Source organism: Myzus persicae, unplaced genomic scaffold (assembly GCF_001856785.1).
Source record: "Myzus persicae strain clone G006 unplaced genomic scaffold, MPER_G0061.0, whole genome shotgun sequence".
NCBI lineage: Eukaryota > Metazoa > Arthropoda > Insecta > Hemiptera > Aphididae > Myzus > Myzus persicae.
In genome coordinates, this window is record NW_019101845.1 from 237,187 (window position 1) to 261,547 (window position 24,361).

At 27.8% G+C, this 24,361-nt stretch overlaps 1 protein-coding gene across 1 annotated transcript; it reads left to right on the forward strand.

The window, feature by feature from the left end:
* Positions 1 to 1,928: 1,928 nt before the first annotated feature.
* On the forward strand, positions 1,929 to 22,974 carry LOC111030575 (ubiquitin carboxyl-terminal hydrolase 3-like). The gene is made up of 13 exons (XM_022310129.1): positions 1,929 to 2,347; positions 2,564 to 2,749; positions 14,710 to 14,857; positions 15,064 to 15,183; positions 15,253 to 15,375; positions 16,347 to 16,544; positions 18,337 to 18,567; positions 20,149 to 20,326; positions 21,659 to 21,782; positions 21,837 to 21,955; positions 22,026 to 22,216; positions 22,281 to 22,327; positions 22,669 to 22,974. The coding sequence occupies exons 2-13, from the start codon at positions 2,647 to 2,649 to the stop codon at positions 22,785 to 22,787; spliced, it is 1,701 nt and encodes a 566-aa protein (XP_022165821.1). The 5' UTR covers positions 1,929 to 2,347; positions 2,564 to 2,646; the 3' UTR covers positions 22,788 to 22,974.
* The last annotated feature ends 1,387 nt before the right edge of the window (positions 22,975 to 24,361 follow it).

Sequence of the window (24,361 nt, forward strand, 5' to 3'; positions counted from 1 at the left end):
ATGTATATCATACAATATTGATTTTTTGTTCGGTCCCGGAGACTTGTAAGTTGTAATTCGTATACATGTATAATGTATATGTATATATTCACTAATCGCATATGTGTATATTTTCTTTTTGGCGACTGTACATCTATACATAGTCTCAAATTATAGAGGGTCGAAGAAGCAGCTGCCATGTAGGATGTAGCGATCCTTATTATGTGCAGCAACTGCTGAATACCGTCTGCAAGCGATACCATTTTTCGGTTTATGATAACTTGAGCTGAGAGTATGCCCACATAATACATGTTTGTACAGAATAAGGATTTATGTTTTAAAATTTTAGAGTCAGCGTGCTTTTACTTTTCGGTGGTTAACATACTGATGGGGTGTTGGTGCAGTGTGTGGTAGTCTTCGTAAATATTACACAAAATATAGGGGTGAGCCTAACTGGCTATATTATATATGTATATGTGTGTATACATATATAGCTTTAAAGGTAGTCGCCATATTGTTAAACGTTAAAACTCCCGATGGGCCGATAGTAGATCCACAGCAATATTAATGTTGTAGGTACTCGGTACTCGCATGATTTATGAAGGGGAGAAAACTCGTTTTATCTCCACACACAAATACATACATATATATGTATCGACCATGATGGTCCATCATCGGACCATTCTTATAGTTTATTCTGTAGAGTCTGTAATATATTATTATATTCTATTTAACGACCAATGGTGGTGGCGAGGTGTACCTATAGTTGAGTACTAAACAGTGTGTAGCTTTATACATATATCAGCTAACTGGTGTGTTGTTTGATGGGGCGTGTAGGCCGTAGTAGCATAACTGCATATAGACATTATATTTTGTCGGCGAGTAGGCCTGCCATTTGACTAGTATAAGACACAAGTCGAAGAGATTTATCTTACGCAGATGTCAGAAGACCCATAGGGAAGGAGAAGGTGAGCGAGAAAAAAATGTTTCAAGAGTTATTTTTAAATTAAGGATAGGTGCCTGCTGTGCTCGGGCTGCCACTGCAGGGTATCAATTAATATTATATACCCGACGAGTCGTGTCACTAATTATATTCTGTATTACCACAGAAAAATATTGCCGATTACTTCGGGATTTGCGGCAACGGTTCTTATAGCCTGGTCGTTTGATTATAACAAGAATAAAATCATACTGTCGTTCGGGTCACAGTTGACTCAGGATGACACGGTATAATTGGGAACCGTAAACATTCCATTTTCCATTTTTACGATTGACCCGACGAAAATATTATCAAGAAATAATAGTGTCTAGTGCGTGTGCGGGATGATTGGGAAGCCTGGGAAAGGCCAATGAATTCGTTCGAGGAAAAGAACAAGTTTATCGCTGATTAGTGAAAACTGATATACGCCACTATGCCAGCTTATGTCATCACACATAATTTAAATATTAATCTGTAGGAACATATTATTATACTCCGTAGGAACCACCGGCCGCCGCTCGATCTATCACGCACACGCCATGCGCAGGATTTGGGGTTCCCACGTAGGCGGTAGGCACTGGGCCGCCGCGTTAGCTATATCGCCTATATCGATCTCCGCTCGGGCACCGATTCCATACGGCATACGCACGCACTACAATGCGAGGAAGCCCAAAACTTACGTGCGCGTGCGGGCAAGCGAACGAACAGAGCAACACGACATGCTGACACGGCGGGGAACAACTCGGTCGGGGGGAAAAAACTATTGTTCGCCGCCAGAGCGCCTGACGACAGTGTCGTTTTGTTTCTACAGTGCGCCGCTGTGGCGAACAGCTGTTTTCATTGAAATAACGCAGTTGGCTGTCCTACACCACTCGCCCGCCAGCCCACCCCGCCACACAAGTAACTGCGTAGCAGAGTGGTTCGTCGTCCGTCCGTTCTTCCCCGTTCCCGTCCTGTCAATCGTCATTATCCCGACGGCGTACGGATCCGTGGCTATAGTGTGGTAGACGGCACTACGGCGGTGTGCCCATTCTCCATACGGACTCCAACGCCTTTGGTTGGTCGCGTTACATGTTCGCCGTCGCACTTGTCACCGACTTTCTGCGCATGCGCCGAGTTCCAGTCGGATCCATCGTACTATCAGACTTCAAAGTTCAGACCAGTGTCGTAGCCCGTAGGTAGTTGGTAGTTTTTTACCTGCTCGACCTATTGCCGTTGTCCAGCTGATTCTCGTCGACTACGACGGGGGCGGTTTTTAGTACGTCCCGCCATTGTTTTCGCTGACACAGAGGCAATTACCGCCCCACCATTATCTCCGTCACAATAATCGGTCGTCGCGATCATCTTTAACCCTTATCCTTAACTGGAACAGCTACACCACAAGAGCTGGTGAGTAGTGTCTCCGAGTACTATAATTAGCGTATAGATGTCATTTATAGTATTATTGATGCATTACAGTTTAGGGTGGAAAATATTTAATACAGTCTCATTACCACTTTTGAAAAGTGAATAATACAGTAAATTATTAAATTAATTTAGTATTATTTATTACCTAAATTACATAATATTTTATTAAACTGCTTATATCTGTATGTTTTTTTATAGGCCATTGACAAATTATTCTTGATTTGAAAAATTTATTTTGCTTGTTACTGAACGGTACGCGTTTTCAATCATCTATACAAGTCATGGATGAAGATATGGACTGTCCTCACATTTCCGAAGCAGCCGAGAAGTTGAAGTTAGATGTAGAGCAGATTAAAGCTACTCTCAACAATAGGAGTTGCAATGGTGAGATGCTATGTAAAAATGTAGAGTAGAGAGTACATGACACCATAGTAATAAATAAATATTTGAATGCAATGTGGTGTTGACGTCTCGAGCATGATTATAATGATTATTATTACTATTACTGTTGTTATTATTACTATTATAAGGTTCTTACTTTAACTATTATTGTTGTTTGTATTGTTATTACCTCTATTGAGATTTGAGGTGAAACAAGGATTAGAAAATTAGCCAGATGTTTAAACGAGGTGATACTGGTGGTAAAATACCATAGCCCCTATCGCTCTATGACTTCTAAATTATTAATATTAAGAATTGGTTTAGTTTTTAGCAAGTAAGTTAAAAACTTTCTAGTTAAACGAATGCATGTTATGTAGTACCTAATTTTTTAGATACAATTATTACCGTTAAAGTGTGTGCCTGTTGCTTTGGTTTTCTTATGACTATATTAAAGTAATTATTAAGAATATATTTCGTAACTTTAACCTGAAGTTTATCAGAGGAATTAATCTTTGACCTTTTGCCTATAGTTCTAATCACAGTATTAAATTGCTTATTATATTGCATGTCATTTTATTACTTTTATAGTTTTATCTCACAATTAGAATACCTAAATGTAATAAGTGTTTGTTTTGCTATCCCTAGACCCTTATATGCATGTGAGTTTAAGTATAATTGCCTGGAATGAAATTTGAACATTTTTTTGCTCATTCTAAGGACAATTTTAGGTGTTTATTATTATTTTAAAATAATTATGTGGTGAAACATTATTTGCAGATATTTTTAAATTTGTTGGCAGAAGAATATTTGTGCTGTGTACATTTCCCCCTCAAGTATTAGCCAATTTTTATTTCCCTTGGGTGTAAATTCAGACAGTTATAGAGAATAGTCTTATACATAGGATTTAAGAACAATTACTTACTAAAAAATGTCAAAATGTGTTTCAAAATATTAATTTGATATTAGTGGAATGGGTGGTTAATATTCAAGTCTTAATTATTTTTGGAATCCGTGATGTAATGTCCATCCCACATGCAATATAGAAATTTAGTCATTATCTCTTTCCAATGAACTAGTTAAGTCCTATCAGTTCATATCTACTGATATAATAAGTATTCTAAAAACATATTTATATTTGTCTTCTTTAAGATTACATTTTTGAACAAGTCTACTTTACAGGACACTTTTTTTCTTCAACTATGTGTTTTAGTATGCTGAATTCAAGTGTTTAAAAATAATTTGCAGAAACTTTTTATTCATAAGTTACAGCAAATCAAAGTTTTTGATATTATGGTACTTGCTAATCAAATGCTAAATAACTATATTTCTCTTAATTTATTAATAAATTGTAGCAAAATTGGAAATGCAGGACTTTTGAACAGGATCATTTAAAATCAAACTTTTTTTTTGAATTTTCAATAATGTGAAAATAGTATTTTGCAAATATCCATAACATATTAGAATACATGTATCTAGTGTGGTAACTTGCTTACTCGGAAATTATAGTGAAAGCTTCCCTTGATTTGTTATATAAAACCACGTTGGGTAGGCCTTGGGCCTAAACATGTATTTTAAGGAAAAAAAGGGTGTTTGGTAAAGTTGACTTAATCGAATTTATAATTTTAAATTAAATGTTTTGCTTTATCATTTTCGAGTAGGTAGATTAAATAATATATTCTATTGAAGTTAATACTCAACCATTTTGTGCATGTTAACCGAACCGTTAAACACTTCTAAACTCCCTAAGTGTGATTATACGTTCTATCTTCATTCATAATATTGTTAATAGTCACCGGCTCAATGTGGCTGCTGTGTGTTTGTTTTTTTATATATTACACCAGCGGTTCCCAAACTTTTACGACCACGGCACCCTTAAAAAATTATTTGTGTTTCGCGGAACTCTAATGTCTAATCCAACTCAACTACAATTTTTGTAAATTAAAGAAGGAAAATCAATTCCTTAAACTCTCAAGTCCAAATAATATTTTAATGATACTGTTAATGACTTTCATTATTAAACTTAGTTTAAAAAAAATTTTCAATCAAACATTTTTTAAACAACAAACATTAAATAAACATAATTTTCTCAATAATCTCATACATCTAACGGAACCCTAAGGTTCCGCGGAACACACTTTGGGAAACGCTGTATTACACTATGTTCCTTCATTTTAAGTTTTAACATATCTACGTCTCCTGCCCTAGTCCTTAAATAACTTTGTAGCATTGACAGTATTGTGTTATATTAATAGATTTAAGTTGTTTTTTTGGTGGCTTACACTACATTTTGAGATTGAAACAGAATTCCCAAGTCAACTGATTTTACATAAAGATTCCGGTGAATGCTATAGTGGTTTGATGTAATATTTAAATAGAAGATTTTCTAATATTTCAATCAGTGACAATGCAACTGTTCTCCCAAAAAGTGGGAGTAAAAGGCTTGCTGAATTAGTTGTTTGAACACTTATTATTTTTATGCACTTATATTGTTGATTAATTGGGTTTATGAAGTTAAATGTTAAAATGTAGAAAACTGAGATTTTTAGCATTGTATTTTTGTAAAGCATGTTATTGTCATTCAATGTACCTACAAAATAATTTTAGATCATAAATTCCTGGGAAAAAAAGTCAATTATAATATAATATTTATTAATTTTTGGATTGTACACATATTATGTTATGGGTAAAGTAGGAAGTTGGGCACTGTGAATAATAGCCTATTTTAGAGGGCAGAGTTGGAATACCTATGTTTACATTGTCAAGGCATTGTACTATATAGTGCCCAATTAAATATGTTTTTTTTTTTTGATTTGGGCGCTAGATTAAATATTGTAAATATTAAAAATTAAATAAAACAACTTACTGAGCACTTGAATAAACATAAAAAAACGGTACTGGTCTAGTTGAATCTGCCAAGAAAGTATTTCCCCCGCCACTCAGATTTAGTTGACGCCCATCAATTATATTTCTCGTGTTACCTATCTGTGTTCAAGTCATTTTTTATACAATATATACGTTAGGTATTCAGGTGAAATCCCTAATTAGATAATTTAAGAATAATGTTTGGTAAAATCCATGTAGTAAAATAAATGATATAAGATAGGTATAACAGCGGGTACCGTACATAATATTTTAGAGTACTTACCTCAATTATTCAATCGTCGTCATCACTGAAATAATTATATAATACTAAAAATACCTTAGGACTGAAACAATAAATATGAATTTCCAACAAATTTTTCGTGACGTATCCGATGATTCATCGGCAATAATTTTTTGCAAAAGGCAAATATTATTCATAAAACTAAAACTTGTTGATCTCATTTAAGATCATGTAGAACAGATAAAGGTATTAAGACCAATAATTCGATATAAAGTGCCAAGGCTAAAGTTACCTTCTATTTTTCACTTCATTTATGGTTGGGCTCATGAACTAACATCAGTGGACTTTAGTAACCTTTAATTCGGAAATTTTATTATTTTCACTTATTCATATATAATTTATCTATTTTTATTTTGACCACCAGAATTCTTAGTTTAAATGTTCAATCTATAAATACCTACAATTTGATTCATTTTTTAAATAGTTTTCATACCTATTTCAATAAATGATTGATTATTTATTAAAACATTGAAACACAAGAGATGTAATTGGCGGGATTTAACTAAACCTAATTGTGGGGGGAGGGGGTCAACTAGACTAGTACCAAAAACACTTTAAATATACTCCTCAAGTATTAGTTTCCTATTGATAGTTTTTAAATCTATTATCCAGTTAGGTACCTACTATTGAAGAATCAATATTATTATCTAATGGTCTTTCACTCTTTCTTACGATGTCTGGTTATAGTTAACGGACACTTAACCGGCAGAATTCTGCCAGGAATAAAATCTGTTATCAGCTGGTTAGCGTTATCCGACACAACCAGACATTTTAAGAACGGCCCTAAATCTCTTACCTTATTTCTTAATATGTTAATATGTAGGTAACTTATAGTAGACCTATTTACAACTATATTTTTGGCTGTATTTGAAAACACCCAATCTTAATTATGGTTATTTTGGATCATTTTCAACATCTATACTTTTTTATATGGTGTTTTACAAATTAAACGTTTCATATTTTTTTAAAATTTTTAAATTTTTTTGAATGAACATACAGTTTTAATTTTCATATTCTAAAACAGTATATTTTTTTATGTACTTCAATATATTAAAATCAAATTTTGGATAAGTAGCTTATGAGTTATAATTAGACCTCTGATTTAAATACCCTAAAAACTATCCATAAATAGCAAAATATGTATTTTATTCGCAATAACATAGGTGTAAATTTGGTTAAAAATTTGGGAGGGGGTTAGAAATATCAACTGACATATTTATGTAGTTGATTATACTTTCAAGGTCAAGTTAGGAAATACTTTGGATGGCTACGCCTCCCTAACCCTAGAATATACTCTATGCTTAATAATATCCTTAAGAAAAATACCAAAAAAGTTGGAGCAAAAATATGAACTTAACAAAATAAACGCGATTATGATGTAGCACCAACTAATCAATTAGTTGCTACTAGTTTGAGTCTTGAATGTTTAACAACTTTTAAACGTACTGTAGATTGGTAAAGACGTTATCAACGTACCAAAATCATACCTAGTGTACATTGTACCATTCCGAGGGACGTAATCTGATACCGACTCTGTGTTATAGTCAAGTTTTGTAATATAATTTTCAATATTAAGGATTTCCCTTGCATCTAGTTTTTCCTTTTTCACATTCAGTTGTAAGTATGTTTTTACACTTTAATGCTGAACAATTTGGTTGATTGTAACTTGTAAGTATTTCAGTATTTGTAACATCTACTACACAATGTAAATGTACATAGTGAAAGTAATGTCAACACAGTCCATACCTCAGTTGCAAGACACAATGAAAGAAAAAAGTGTACAATGTATTGATAATATATTAGAAAAATCATTGTGTTTGATTTAAACGAGCAATTGCTAGATATATGTTTTGGTTTTTATTTTTTTATTTGTGCTTTAAAGACTTTAAACACGTTTAATGAGAAAAAAAGCTTCCTAAATCCAATTTATTTCTTGAAGACATTTTGCCTGTTTTAGAGTTCTGTGCTGGACAATTTTTCCCATTGAAAGAAAAAATACTTTTTAAGCAACTAGTGATGAGCTATTTTTCTTTTTTTAAATTCAGATTTAAGTCTATTTCAGATATGAAAGCTGTAGTTATCTTATATTTATATCACTATTACTTCTATATTTTCATAATTAATTTTTTTTATAATTTGCAAAAGGGTAATTGATTATTGATAACTGTCTATGACTGTACTCAAATTAATTTAAACAGATTGTAATTTTTCACTGCTTTCATTAAAAAATTAAAGAATGTCACTCCAAAATAACATCAAGAATGAAATTTCCTTTTTATTTTGAAGAAGTGCCACTTAGTCTTCAACTATTATATCACTTGCATTCATAATGGTTATGAAATTTATAAATTACAAAAATATTAAAAGAAACAACTATTTTTAGAATATACATTTAACTCTGGTAGTTGGTACTAGAGTAGATTTCAGGAAAAGTGACCCTCGATAGTGACAATATTTCTAAAAAAAAGTGGTTCTCAACATTTGCCATCTGAAATTTTGTTTAAAATCTCTGCTAGTTAAGTTTAAGTTCTCTGTAAATGTTTGACATAAAACAATCTAGTTATGTATTGAATATTTTTGGACATTTTAATGAATAAGATGAATATACTTATATTATTAAATTAATATTAAAATTAAAACAAAATAAAACAAATTTAAATATTAAGTGCCTCTCAATAGTTTCATCAAGTTAAAATTGTTAAAGTTTATTTTTACAAAAAATACAATGAGACTTATGTATAAGTAGTTCTGAACCTAATAGTGTATCTTTAAAACAACTGTTCAATGATAATCAGGAATAAATATCACATTACAAATATAATGAAATGGATGTGAATTTGGCAAGGTATATTATGCAAATGTCTATAAATATTTAATGTTTTTACATTTTTTTTCTAAGTTCTTCCAACGGAAGGATTAATTTTCTCTCTTTTCTCTAATATCACATTCCATTATTGTTCTTTACAAGAACAGATTGTTAAATACATTATTTTTAAACAAATCGTACCCTATTGGTCTACCCTCTCCATAATTAGACAACATTAATTATTATTTAGGGATAGTCTCATTACTGAGATATGCATTGTTTTTAAAACGGCATGTGTTGTTTTGGTATGTGATCCCTAATAGCTTGCCACTTTTGACTGAAGTTATATTTATTATTGTTTTTGTGAAGTAACAAATTAAGTTAACTTAACGTATATATTTAGGGCTTTAAGAATGTAATTGTAGTTGTTAAAATATCTATAAGTTGGTTTTATAGTCAGATTTTTTTTTATGTACATTTTAGGTGTATAATTTTTATAATACATTGGCCCTATTTTAAATATTAAGAATGACATCAATTTTTTCTGCATTATCTTGAATTTATTAACAGCATAATAAGATATATTTTTGTAACTTATTTCTCATACACACGTTTGACATAAATATACCAGTAATACCTACTTAATTATTATTTTTGAAGTTGAGAATTCGTCCATGATCTGAGATTTTTAAGGTATGTTCTGTGTTTTGGAGGTAACTTTTTTGATACAAATTAATGTTTGTACCTAATATTTTGTTGTCAAGCATTATTAGAATGATGTTTGCAGAATTCAACTAGTCCATTAGGGACCAGAATTATTTTTATTTTTAAAGATGTGTTTATGAAATAACAGCAAATAGTTCTAAATGTCTAAGTAATTTTATTGATATACATGTGTCCAACTCAACATTTTATTTTATGTAAAAATGTTTATTACGTTTATTCAGTGAAAAATAGGAATTTTATTTGGAAGTTTATTTGAATTTTGAGAGAGTATGTGCAGCTTACTAAAGTATCCACCAACTTAATTTTTTTCATATGGAAAAAAAGTCTTGCTATGCTTGACATTTTAAGCACATGCTATTTATTTTAAACATTTAAATTTAATCTTATGAAATATTGATAACCTAGACCATAGGTTCTTCTTAACATTTTCTGGGTCATGGACTCATATCAAGTATGAAGTAAACATGGTTTGCAATAAAAATGTAGGTACAATTTAAATATTCAGTTACTATGTTTTTCTAATTTTTGGATTATTAATAAAAAAAATCTGCCACTCAGTGGACCCAGAGTAATCATCTACAGACCCCCTATGGGTCCAGTGACCACTAGTGAAGAACCTCTAACCTAGATCCTAAACAAACCATCAGCTTTGCTGGGTGGTTCTCATGCCTGATATATTATTGTATATAGGGTGTCCCTCGAGGATTTACTCATTGCAATATCTTCTGAGATAATAAATATATCATAAATCTGTTGTTTTTTTTCTGAGACTCGCAGAGACAAGGACTACATATATTTATTTTTTAAGTTTAATTTAATATTTTTTTTTTAATTTTAATTTTTGAGATGATTGAAGATATAAGTTGTAGAGTTTATTTTTCTGAACATCTTGACCCGTATGACTGATTAAACGTCTCTGTATCAATTCTGTTAGATAAAAATAATAAATAAGATATTATGAAATTCCCATAAATCAACAATGAGTGCTAATATTACAATAATCATTCATTTTTTTTTCTATTCAAAATCTGTGTACAAAACAGTACAAAAATAAAGCTGCATTTTGTTTTCGGATCACTCCATCGCGTTGTTTCATAATCCATAAATTTTAAACTGACAATATTACATTAGTTAATCATTTCATATTTTCATTAAGGAATTTAATTACACACTATACCTATTTGAATTTTGGTATTACAATTGCATCATCTTCCTTATTATCTATGTGGTTCTAAACAATAAATTTCATTTTTTTAAATTTAAAAGTATCATATTTCAACTTCTTCTGGGTAATTTATGTGATACCTTTATACATGTAATGCTGTTTGTTGACAAGTAAGCATGACATGTTTTCTTTGTTTTGTTTGTAGTAAGTAGTTTAAACGAATTGTGTATAACGCTGACCTCAAAGGACCACTTTTATCATAATTCTTTAAGTATATTAACTATAGATATTGTACTTACACATGCTAACTATCTGAACAACTGCTGTTAAAAAACAGTAAAATATAATTTTGTTTGAAATTATTGAATTGATCTGGGTAATAATACAGTAATAATTTGTTAAAGTTCAATTTTTATATTATGGGTTAGAAATACATTTATTGGTCGAAAAGTATTTATATAAACTTGAAGTCTAAATAAAAAAAGGCTATACAATTATGCATACATCTTAGAATTTATCTACTGAAACAAAATGAGCTAATGCATTTATTTAGATTATTAAATTGTAATAATTATTTGGTTGTATTGTATCTAGCTATACAATTACTGTGTATTTTGTGAGTGTTTCCTTGTGTAAAATTAGGTTGCAGTTAAAAGTAAAGTTGTTAGTTTAAATGTTTATGTACAATTTTCTGTACCTAACAAGATAAATTACTACATAAAATTACTTCTCTAAGTATAATAAACATTACATTTTATTTATTAAATAACTAATGTTAGATAGAAAGTTGTAGTAGTTGGACAGGTACATTTGGTTTGCTAGATGTGTCTAAAAGAAAAATTATCGGATGAAAATTAATGTCAATGGTCAAACCTGTTAGATTTTTCTATAAGATTAGGTCTGACTTTAAAACTGGTTTTACATTTACTAGATGTACTGATTGATGTTTTAAAAATTGTGTATCTACATAAGTCTTACCTATATAACAGGTTTTCGTTTTATTTTAACTTTTAATTTAAAAATAAAATCAATATGGGTAATAAACTCAAGTATAATAATCCATGTAGAATTGTTATTCAAACTTAATGATGCTTTTAAATTTTTTATAACAACTACACTGGCCTATCTTGTGTTTTGAAAGATGATTGTTAAGTAAGCCCGTATTATTTTGTATAGCATTAAGTTTAGATGACTAACTCAGAGGAATTTTATAATTAATAAACAAAAAACAATAATTATTAAATTTAATTTTTATATTTTTCTGGGGGGAGCTGATAAAATGTACATACAATTATTTAAATATGTTTAAATTTGTAATACATTTTGCTTAAATAGATAAATGAGAAGGAACCAAGGAACCACCACTGCCTGATGGATTAATATTAATTATTCATAAAATTTTATTAACAAAGGCTTCGGCTAACAAATTCATACCTATTTGAATTATGATATTTATGATTGCTTTTATTAGTTAACCATGGTTTTTTTAGGAAACCTTTTATATTATTTTTCCTCAATTTCCCATTGTAGTATTATTAGTTTATATTTGGTATTACATCTTATATTTTAAATATTATAACCTATACATGTATATTATGCAATTTCTAGATTCGTGTTATATAGTACCCATAAGGTTTGGTCCTTTGTAATAACAATCAATAATTATCATGAATATTGGATAGAAAATGTTTTACGTCTAGGGATGTTATATACTTGTGGGTACTTCGATGTTTGTAGAAGTAGAAGAAGAAGTACTAGAAATAATTATGGATAGATTCTCTATAGCTATTTGAAAAAATGATAGGACATATTAAATATCAGAAAAAGTTTTATGTTAGATCTATCAGTTTGATTATCAACTATCGGTTTTTAAGAAATTCAATATTTCAATGTGGTATAGCCCATAGCACTTAACTGTGGCTATAATGTAGGGTTTTTATTTTTTGTGTCTATGACAATGAAGTCGAAATATTGCTTTGATTTTTAACTTCAGTAGGTATATTTTCTGGTAAAAATTATGTTGGTGCATTTGAGAGGTCAAAATTAAAAATTCCCAGTAGTTTTTAAAAACATCAAGGTTGACCAAAAAAAAGGAAAACTGGAAATTGTATGCAAAACTAGTTTTTGATAAAATTAATTTTGTTTTTTGGTGTTACTCTAAAAAAATAACTATAGGTACACGCATGCCATTTTAACTGACAATTTTGTTTTTGCCTATGTATTAGCATTTTCTATTCACCATACAATTTTCAAAATATTTGTCTCTTTTTTAGTTAGATAATTATAGATTTTTTAATTTTTTTAGTTTTTTTACTATAAATATTGATAAAATTTTTCCATTTTAATAACCTCATATGCTATTATAATTGCAGTTCAAAAATATTAAAGATACACATGCAAGATTTTTTTTCATAAGCATTTTATGTTCAAATGTTGACAAAATTCATCAGTCATGAGAATTTGCAAATTATTTTGTCTTTAATAATTTAAAAAAATGTTACATTTTTAAATATAGCTAAGGATTGAAAAATTGAAACTAGTTTTCTCATAAGTATTTGTTACTATAACCAAAAAAATCTTAAAAATTATGCAAACACTGTTTTTTTGTTGATAGATATTTTAAGTGTTCAGATTTGGACAAAATTAGATATTTAAACGAAGGATAATGATTTTAGTTATTTTTGTTTTGGCAATAATTTAATATATTTAATATACTTAGTAAAATAGGCTGATAGACGGTCTTCGCTCAGAATCGTTTTTTTGTATACAATGATTTTATGTTATTGAATTCAAATTTAACACATCCATTACAATGATCCACACAACACGACGTTTAACAGATACCGAACGTGCCCACTTTTTTTTTCAATACTTTTCAATAAATAATATTATACTCAATCAAAATACTTTTTACATACAAAACAATTAATTCAACCTATTGTATTACCAAAACGGTATCTTGCTTCTCTGCAACCACTTACTGCATCTACACTGATTTAACCCAGTTGACCACAAAGCCACCCAACATATTTAATACACGGACTGTGTTCTAACTATTGCCTATAATCTCTTGAAATTCGGTTAAGTGACTGGTTTGATGATAGTGCGTTTATTTTCACCAAAAAATTTACAACCGTGCCTAGCTAATAACCCGTTGGGACTTAATGCTCGTGGACAAGTTTATAGGAATGAGAAATGTACGATAATTATTTTATTTGTTTATACATTACTTCATACAATTATAGAGCTTTGAAGTTTGAATAAATTTAAGCATACCGCTAATTTATAGAGATATTGATAAGCAATATTATTCCCGAATCTCAATGGTCAGATTTACTTAACATCTATCCACCAATTCGAACAAGGAGGAGCGGTCGCCCTTTTTGATACATGGGCTCGGTGCCACTAGTACTTGGTACCTAATATTATGTATTTTTGTAGGTAAATAGGTAATGTATTAGAAAGATCACTAATAAATAAACTTTATACATTAATTAATCAGTAATCACCGTGTTATTTACTCTATTCAAATATCCCAATGATTTTCTTGCTTCCCAAATAATGTGTATATGGAACAAAATAAAGAATTTCCTAGCAGATCTAGAACATTTGAGGAACCGCAATTCCAAATTTTAAGTCCAAACATTTTGTCATTTGGTAAAAAATGAACCAAATGTGTTGAAATTGTGAAATTGTATATTTTTTTCTGGAAAGATGGCACAACTAGTATATATTTAAATTGTAGTTTGCTAAAGAGATGGTTCCACTATTGAAATCCTTACAACTTCCTATTTTCTTCTTTAGGGGTTGAATTCCAAGAATCCTTAGTGGATGCATTCATCATAATAGCTATGTTGTATGTAAAATATCAGTCAGTCACTTTATCATTTTCTATAATATATCAATTATTTGGATGAGAGAACAATATTAGGTAGTACCAAAAAATGAAGTATGTAATGTACCTATTTATAGCTGCAATTTTGTATGAAAAAAAATATTGAAAATGCACGTGTTAATCAATTTAGTAAAATAATGATTCAATATTCAATTAATTTAATACACAGTAAAAAGATTCTAATTGTAGAATTATATATTATTTTCAGTTTGCTTACGAGTAGATCAATTATGGATGTGCCTGGAGTGCCGACAAATTCTTTGTGGGCATAATGCTGTAGGACACAGTACTGCTCATTATGAGTTCCACAAAACTCATTGCATATTTATAAATATCGAATCTGCGGCTATATTCTGGTTAGTCAAAAAAATTATTTTTATATTGTTAATTATTTGGTCTAAATATGTATTTCAAAGAAAAGATTTTAATTGCTTGAAATATTGTTTACTTACCAATCATAAATTTTATGTTAACATTTTTTTAATATATTTATATAAGTTTAAAAATATCGTTTTTTATAATATTCACTGAAATTTTAAATTAAAATATTTTATTTTTAAAGTTTCAAGTGTAGTTCTGATGTAGAACCAAAAAACCACGATGATGAACTGAACCGTCTTCGACAATTTATTCTCTATAATCGTGGACCAAATACAAATAATAGTAACAAAAAGAGAAGACGGTAATTATTTTAATGAATAAATTGAAGTATCTATTGTATTAAAGCTTAATATTTTTTTTCAATCTTTAGGAGAAAAGCACCTAAGGCTGTTAAACCAAAAAAGACTAGTTTTAAAAGAGGTCCTAGAGCTAATAAAAAAGTACCTAATAATGAAAATGACTGTTTTATAAATACAGTTACCCAAGCTCTTTGGTAAATATTACTATTGATTAAATTTAAAGTGTTGTTTAAAATAACTTGAAATAAACTGTATAGTTAGATTTTATATAAAGAATAGTGTTTAAAATTTAAATATTTGTAAATAAAATCTTAAGTGTTTACATATGTCTTATAATATGCATGACGTTCTTTGTTTGACGTTTTAATCATGTATGTTTATAAATATTACTTTTTTTCAAATTGTTCATTAAATTATATGTGTAAATGTTCTGTAAAAATAAAATATTATTCATAAATGAACTATTTATAGAATGAAATTAACAAAATCTTGCTGCTATTGTTTTTTTCAAAACTGTTAATGATCATAATTTTCTATACTATTTATAAAATACCTATACTTGACTGTATCTGTTGTGATTTTTGTTATCTTGGTTACCAATACCATTTGTAGTTAGTTTTACAATAACAGGATATTATTGTACAATATTTTTTGGTTCACTTCCAAATGCTAGAAATTATTGTAGATTGCAATATTGTATGTTTCTACACAGATTTTTCGATTATCATATGTGATCTACAAAAAAAAAATATTAGGTATGATCTATCAATTTATGTTCAATGGTACATTAAACTAATTAAATAAACATGCCATAAAAAAATGTTTTGATATTTTGCTAATAATCACCAATGACTTTGGAAAAAAATGTTACGGTATATCTTGGAACCAATTTAATCTTGTTCCTTAGACATTCTTATCCCACCCTCTCACGTTTTTCAATGGTTTTTAATTTACAGTTTATTGAACTAACATATTTAAAACAATAATGCCGGGTTGCGTGAACAATAACTAAACATTAAATGAATCGATAGTGGCTAATGGTCCTTTAAACATAATTTAGTGGCCCATGATTGGTCCATTAAATTTTATTGGACCGTTAAATTAATACATTTTTCATGCAATCCGTCACTGGTGTATTAAAACTTAATGTATTTTTAATATTTAGTGAACAAGAACCTAAAGCTGTTGTGCCAAAAACTGCTAACAATTCAAGTATAGCACTTAAAGCTGTTGTACCAAAGAAAGCACTCAAAGCTAAACCTAAAAAACCTTTTTTAAAAAGAGGTCCTAGAACTACTAAAAAAGTTGGTATATCTAATAGTGGAAACAATTGCTTTATGATTGCAGTTTGGCAATCTCTTCGGTAAATATTATTTTATTATTTATTAAATTAAAAGTGTAACCTAGAAAAGTTTGACTTGATAAAAATACACTAAAATGGGTTGATTAAATACACTCAAATGTATTCAAAATTTCACTCACATTTCCCTAATCGTCTCTTAACCATTAGTCTTATTTTTTTGTTTCTTTATTCTAACAAGAGTTGTATTGTGTTTGTGTACACTACAGATTTATCTATATATGAAAATAACTTTCGTAGTATATTGAACCGTTCTTTAAGAAATTTTTGAAATGCTTCAAGACATTTATTTGCTCAAAACAGGTGTTTTTACCATTATTGATACGATTTATTATCCTGGTGTGTTATTTTATACACCTTTGGTTTGGAATAACAAATTTCTTGCTTTTTTTCTCTTTATCATCTATTTTAATCCAGTCCAAATAATTTCATCATTATACAAATTATTTTATGCATTAGACATCCATTTATATTTATAGACCACTAAATAGTTGAATTTATGTATTATTGTATTTTACAATCTTTATTCTCCATGTCGACTTCAGATAAGAGATTGTATTATAATTTGCAGTACTAAACATTAAAATCAAACTTTTAGTCTCGTTTATGGTACAGGGTAATGCTATCTGTTCCTCATGATGGGCCACTACTATATTCTGTAGTTTTGTATCAAAATTTCCGAAATACTTATTATAAATACTTATTACTATATATTTTAAAAATATTTGTTCTACTTTTTGTGATAAAATTCTAACTCATATATTTCTCTTTAATGCTCTTAGTACTAAACTATTATCCAATTTGATGTTTTTTGTTCTTATTTTAAACAATTATCTTAATGCTATCATATAGATTATTGTGTGTACTGTATCTATAAATTACTGTCCTAAAGCTACCAATTATCATTCTAAACTTTTATTTATTTATTCTTTAAAATTTATTTCTATGATATACTCTATTCGGGACATTCTTGATGTACATAAGTAACTTCTTACTTACCAATTTTATTATTTGTTTGTTTAACATTTAACATTCACTTTGTTCTCAATGAGAGTTGTAACTAGTGTCTATTGCTGTCATAAATTAAGTCTTATATTTTGTGATGTAATTGGTTTATTTTCAATAAGTATAATAAATAGTTTATAGGCGACTAAACTTTTTGGTGAAATAGGTTAAAAAGTATTCATTATAGTACTACCTAATAATTAACTCCCTCCAATGAAGAAGACCATGAAAATTTTTTTTTTCTAGTGGAAATCGTTTGAATAAATCTTTTAATCTGCAGCCTGCCATTTGTATATTTTATGGATTAATCATGTAAAAACAACATTCAACTTAAAATAACAAATGCTAAATTGTTGACTATATGCATATCAATTTATTATTTTATTAATTATTCACTAGATTCCATTAATTTAAAATTAACCATCTAAATATTAATATAATAATATGTTAATAAGCGAAAATAGTGATTTTTTTTGGTTGAGGGGGGGAGGGGGAGGCTGAAGATTTTGATGTAGAGATGAAAACGTCTTCATATATTCTAGTGTGGTGTAAAATCTTGAGGTATTCTAGATGGATATACAATGGTTAAGAAGGCTTCAGTTAAGAGAGCTTTTTCATATTTGATTACCCTTTACTAATTATATAGTTCAATAAAATAGTTTACACTTTTAATTTTAGTTTAAATTATAAATAAGTGAATAATATGTAACTACTAACTTGTACTTTTAGAACTTAGATGCTTGTATTTATTTGTTTTTGTTATTTTACATAATTTTTCACTATATTTCAGTCATCTAAAGCCATTTATATATTGCATGAAATTGTTCAAACTTACTGAGATAAGCAATAAGCAAAATAATAATAATTCAGATCCAAGGCTGCAAGATTGTATAGCCCAAGAAATGTGGAAACTATTGGTGACCTTAGTTGACTGGCAAAAACCTGCGGGCTATAAAGTTAGAGAAGCAATTTCACCAACTGCTCTTCTTCAAATTGTCTGCAAAATTAAACCTCGCTACAAGTTAGTAAATAAGTTATATTCTATAAAACATTTATAATCTGTTGTGATTTAAAATCAAAACTCATTTAAAGTTTCTAGTTAATTTAATAGGGACATATTATAATATTTTAACTATATAAAAAAATGTATTTTTCTATGTATAATTTACTAATTATATTTTATGTATAGCCGTATACGATTGATAGATGTATTTTATGTGTTTTTATGTGGTGTATAGAATTTCTTTCATTTAAGGCATGGATCTATATATCTCCATTAATTATGTGTACCAATGAAACGTGTTAATTAATGGGCATATAGTTGTATTTAGTATCTACCCTGTAAAGTATAAAAGTAACTTTCTAATGATAATAATCGGGTATGACAAAATTCATTTATTGAGAACTAGGTAGGTATTATGTTTAATCTATAGAGCATTGTTATATATCAGTTGTAGCCTTTATTTCATACAAATTTCAAGAAATGTTAAATATTATTACTAGACCAATATATCATTACATTATTTGGCTGGGATGTGACTTCAATAATATTATTGTAGTTAATAACACTTATCTCACTAAGTCCGACATTTGTATGCAAGTTCAAAAATTGCCACTCTACAATTCATTCAAGATATAACATTTCTACATTTCTAGGCATGTAGATTATCCATTAATATTTCAAATGATTGATTCATAAAGGTTCTACACAGATTTTCTCAATCAATTTTTTTATATATGTATTTTTATGGCTTATAAGAATCAATGCTAATAAAGGGTGTATTGAAAAAATGTCTAGTATATTAAATAAATAAACTAATTTGTATAATGAATGAATGTAATTTCTTATATTTATTTAATTTACTAATTGTAGCCTAATATTGTTTGTGTTAAAATAATATATTAGGCTTATAATATAAGGCTTGAAACTGATATAATTTTTCCGAGCTGTGGGATTTGGTTATAAATAAGTATGATTGGAGTTATGATTTTTACTCAATCAATTGATTCTAGTTTCAGTGTCATATTTATTCATATAAAGATCAAAATATATTTGAATTAAAATAACTTTTAAATATTTTATATACATATTCATGTGGAAATAATATATGAACATTAAAATTCAGATTTTTAAAACAGAATAACAATTTTAATCTATTGGGTAGTTATTATTTAAAATGTTCAACTTATATCTAAAATGTTTAATTAGATTTTAATTTAATTATATCCACGTTTAATATTTAGTATAATAACTTTTGTCTAACAAGCATTATACTAGTATTTTTAAAATACCAAAGAAAGGAACATTTATGAATAATGTGTAGTTAGGTACTAATAATTTATGCTTGTGTTAACGTCAATTTATTTGAATTTTGGTTTTTACTGATTTAAATATTTATTATTTATTCTGGTTTAAAAGTTTCAAACCTTGTATACGATTGATAATAACAATGTACCTTGTTGAACACACTGTTTGTAGTACAATGTGAACCATACAATTGCAATAGTAATAATATTGATATGTTACTTTATCAATTACATTACAAAAATTGCTATACGTATTTAATAATGATATTGTACTAAAATTATAATGAATATTTAGAGGATTTCATCAACATGATGCTCATGAATTTTTGATGTTTACATTGGATACTTTACATTCCGAGCTGAAAGATGAAAAAAGTAAATTGTTGTTAGAGGAGGAGGGAATAACAGAGGAAAACCCTAGTAAAATTGATACACTTGTGTCATTGATGTTTCGTGGGTTTTTATTAAGTGAGGTGATTAATTTTTCACTTAATCACTATTTATTTTGACTTTTGTTCAATATAGAGTAGGCCGTACAATTTTAATAGTATCTAGCCAAAAAATAAATGGTGAATTAAGAATAATAAAACGCCAGAACTTCAAATCTATTTTATATTAATAGTTTTATTTTGAAAAATTACTGTCACTGACTATTATTTACATTTTAGAACATTTTGTTTAATCAAATATATGAATCTTTTTGGTTTTTAAATTCAATTTACACTTTTTTTGTGACGTTTGGTTTAACATGTACGCCTTACTCTATACATATTATATAAGCTGATCCATATAATGTGGTAGCAAAAAATTATTCATCATGTATTCAATCGCACTGAAAATAATTAATTTTTACATTAAATGGATCATCTTATATATTTTAATAAAATGTGAATTATTTGTATAGGTTCTTCCAAATTGTATGTTACATTTTTTTATGGGTGTTCTAAAAGGCATTAGGTAATATTTTGTTCAAATCTTAGTTTTGAACTTAATAACTAATTATTGTACTCTAAAAATTAAGAAGTAGATCCATGAGAAAGAACTTAAAAGAACACCACACGCATTTGTTGCCTCCCTCTCATAATTGTGTAACATACTAAATATACGCTTTGCAGTTCATGTTTAGCTTCGTTAGTTCAAAAATTAGAGCGGATCGACCAATGATGAAACTTAATGGTAAGAACATATATGTGTTTGTATGTCGTTTTTTTACGTGTTTCAATTATTTAGCAAGTTATAAAATAGTGCAATTTAGATATGCTAATGACTTGAATCTGAATCATCGTAAAAGACTGTTATATATACACATACAATGTTCTTACCATTAAGTTTTATAATAGCTTGATTCACCTTAATTTTCAAACTAATGAAGCTAAACATGAACTGCTGAGTATATTTGCCATGTTAAGCATTCATAATACAAATACAATAAATGTGGGTGTAGCATCTTAGATCTTCTGAAAATTATATTTTGTTTTTGCCCTCCTATAAAATTTAGAAAAAGTAATAAACTATGTATTGATTTTTATTAAAATTTCTATGATTTATAGATTATATTGATTACTCTCCTCGTGAATAATCAAAAATTGATAAAACATTCTCATTCTAATTATCCACATAGCAGTGAGCCAACCATCTCATTAGTCAAATTTAAACTATATCAATTAAGAAACCTCCTTTGAAAACAATTATATGGCACCCTATTCACTTTCTATTTCCACAAATTTCCATTATTTTGTGATCATACAATTTGTAAGAATCTGTACATTTAACTCAGTGGAAATCATCATTATATATTTTTTTAGGTATACTGTTTAAAATGCAATACACCTTCCAGAAAAAGAGATCCAATTACAGATATTTCACTAGACGTTCCGGATTTCAAAAACGCAGACCCAACAAAACCTCTACCAGTTGGTCTATTAACTGGTAAGCTACGAATAAATTAAATAAATTTTTTTGTTAAATTTTTTTTTTTTAAAGATTGCTTGGAGCGTTATTTTGAGATAGAAGAACTAAATGAAAGAAATTTTTATTTCTGTGACAAGTGCGAAAGCCAACAAAGGTCCACTAAGAGATTTTGGATGAACGCTTTACCTAATGTAAATATTTGTTTTTGCTTATTATTAAGATTATACTTCTATACTTAACTGGATGATTATGTTTGTTCAGATACTTTGTCTTCATCTTAAACGGTTTAGATGGGAAGAAACTCATCGTTCTAAAGTCCATACGCATATTAAATTTCCTATGGCATCATTAGATATGTCTGTATATTTTGATAAAGAAATGAGAAATGAATTGAAAGATAAAGATACATATATGTTTGATTTAATTGCTGTAGTTGTACATGATGGAGAAGGGTAAATTAAAATTAAACTATTTAAAAAATATATTATTGTTTTTTATAATAAATGCCATTTTCAGGGGAGGATCTGGGCATTATACTTCTTATGCTGTAGATAACAAAGATGGTAAGTTTAAATAATTTAAGAAGTTAACTAAACAATTTAAGTTTTGTTCAAGAGTGCAATTTTTTATTGGTTTTTAAAATGTTGTCAAACAAGTTTGGATGTTACAATCTTAAGTTTTATACATTTTGATTATTTTTAAAAAATTATGATTTGGTCAGTAGTATTTTGGAATCTAATGAGGCTTTCTTAAATTGAAAATATTGTATTTAATCAAAACAAATTTCAAAATTTTAAAATTATAAAACCATAGATTGTGGTAACATTCTTGGAAAATCTTTGAAACTTAATCTTATGTCATAAAAATATGTACATATTTTTATATTTTATTTTTTTAAATTTAGAGCAATGGTATGAATATAATGATGAAAAAGTGCATGAAGTTGATGCATCTTTGGTAGAAAATGTTCAAGCCTATATGTTATTTTACATTAAAAGGGATATGAAAATTAACTTTGGTTAATTGAACAACTACTAAAATGATAAATTGAACAGCTGAAATATGAGTTTCAACATGTTATCTACCCAACTATAATATCCGTTGATGGTATATAAAAGAATATCTATTTAAAAATAATTTAAACAGTATTCTTATTGTTATATGTTTTTATGCTTAAAATATCATCGCTATGTGAATATTTTTTTATTATTATTATTTTTTTCTGATATTAAGGTTTTTTTATATACAAATATTGCTTTAAATTATATATTAGTTGAATTCTTGGCATTTAAATAATTTTAGTTAAATTTTAATATTAGAATTCATATATGGATCATACTTTGGTGGCTGGGTTAACTATTTAATGTGATCTCTGGTTTTATTGATCAATATAATATAAATTACAATACATTTGAGTTCAAGAAATAATAACAGTTTAATATTTAAAATTTTGATTTATAAAAACTTGGAATAACATGGTTAGACAGTTAATTTTTATTTCATATTTTATTCTTCAAAATTTCAAGACTTAAATTGATAAAATAACACGACTTGAGGAAAGTATATAAATGTTAGGTTTTTGTTTGTTACTTTGCACTGCCAATTACTTTTTAATTATACATATATTTTTTTAAATTTGATTTTTAATTAATTTTTGCTGTGATCAATGAATTTTATTTGTTGAAAAACATTCCTAAAATTTATTTACATGTTTATTACTATAATCAATAAAAACATAATTATTGTTTTAACAGTTTAAGTCGTAAGTTATGGTAATGGGTATAATTTCATATTCACCATATAAATTAAAAGTATATTATATGCAACATCATATAATTACTTATTAAATTAGAAAATGATTTATTCTTTCATTATTTTAGTACAATTATATTTATTATATTGACAGTGACAAATTTAAGAGAATTTAATTGGGAATTTGGATATAATTATTGATGAATAGGTAGCAATTTTTGTGTTTACTCATCTATTAAGATTTGTTTATTGTATTTCTTATTGAAGATGTCATTGTTTAATTATATGTTCTTAGTAGATCATATAAACAAACCAATAATAAGACTACAAAATACTAGTTTTCAATTTTATTATGAAGTATAAAATACAAATCAAGGACTGATAAATGAAAAAATGTTTATAAATGTTGGAAGAATGAGTATTTAATCACAGTTATTTTTCTAATATTATAAGAAATAAAATCTATAATGTTCAATGTAATAATTTATTTTTCAGTAACTACACATACTAAAATTATCATTCATTTTTATTCAGTCCTTTTGATTTCAAATTGAAATATGTTGTTTTAATCTGTATTTATGTTTTCTTTATTTTTAAATTATTGTGTTCCTATATCAAGGAATTAAAATATATTTGTATTATTAAGTAATTTTAATTTAAATTATTATTTATAACATTAATTGTTGTCATTCTTTACTATACATGTGCATATTATATTATTGATGAATTTTATTTTTAAATAATTTCTATTTAAATGGTCTTAAAATAATAACGAGTAGAACAGTAGTATAGTATTTGTGTGATGGTTAACAAGTGCATTTAAATAATGTATATTGGAAAATTAT

Bases quoted from the DNA above. Each gene is read 5' to 3' on its own strand.
- LOC111030575 (XM_022310129.1), top strand. From the start codon at position 2,647: ATGGATGAAGATATGGACTGTCCTCACATTTCCGAAGCAGCCGAGAAG. The intron at 21,956-22,025 runs GTAAATATTTGT...ATGTTTGTTCAG, and splicing joins GGATGAACGCTTTACCTAAT to ATACTTTGTCTTCATCTTAA. The intron at 22,217-22,280 runs GTAAATTAAAAT...TGCCATTTTCAG, and splicing joins GTTGTACATGATGGAGAAGG to GGGAGGATCTGGGCATTATA.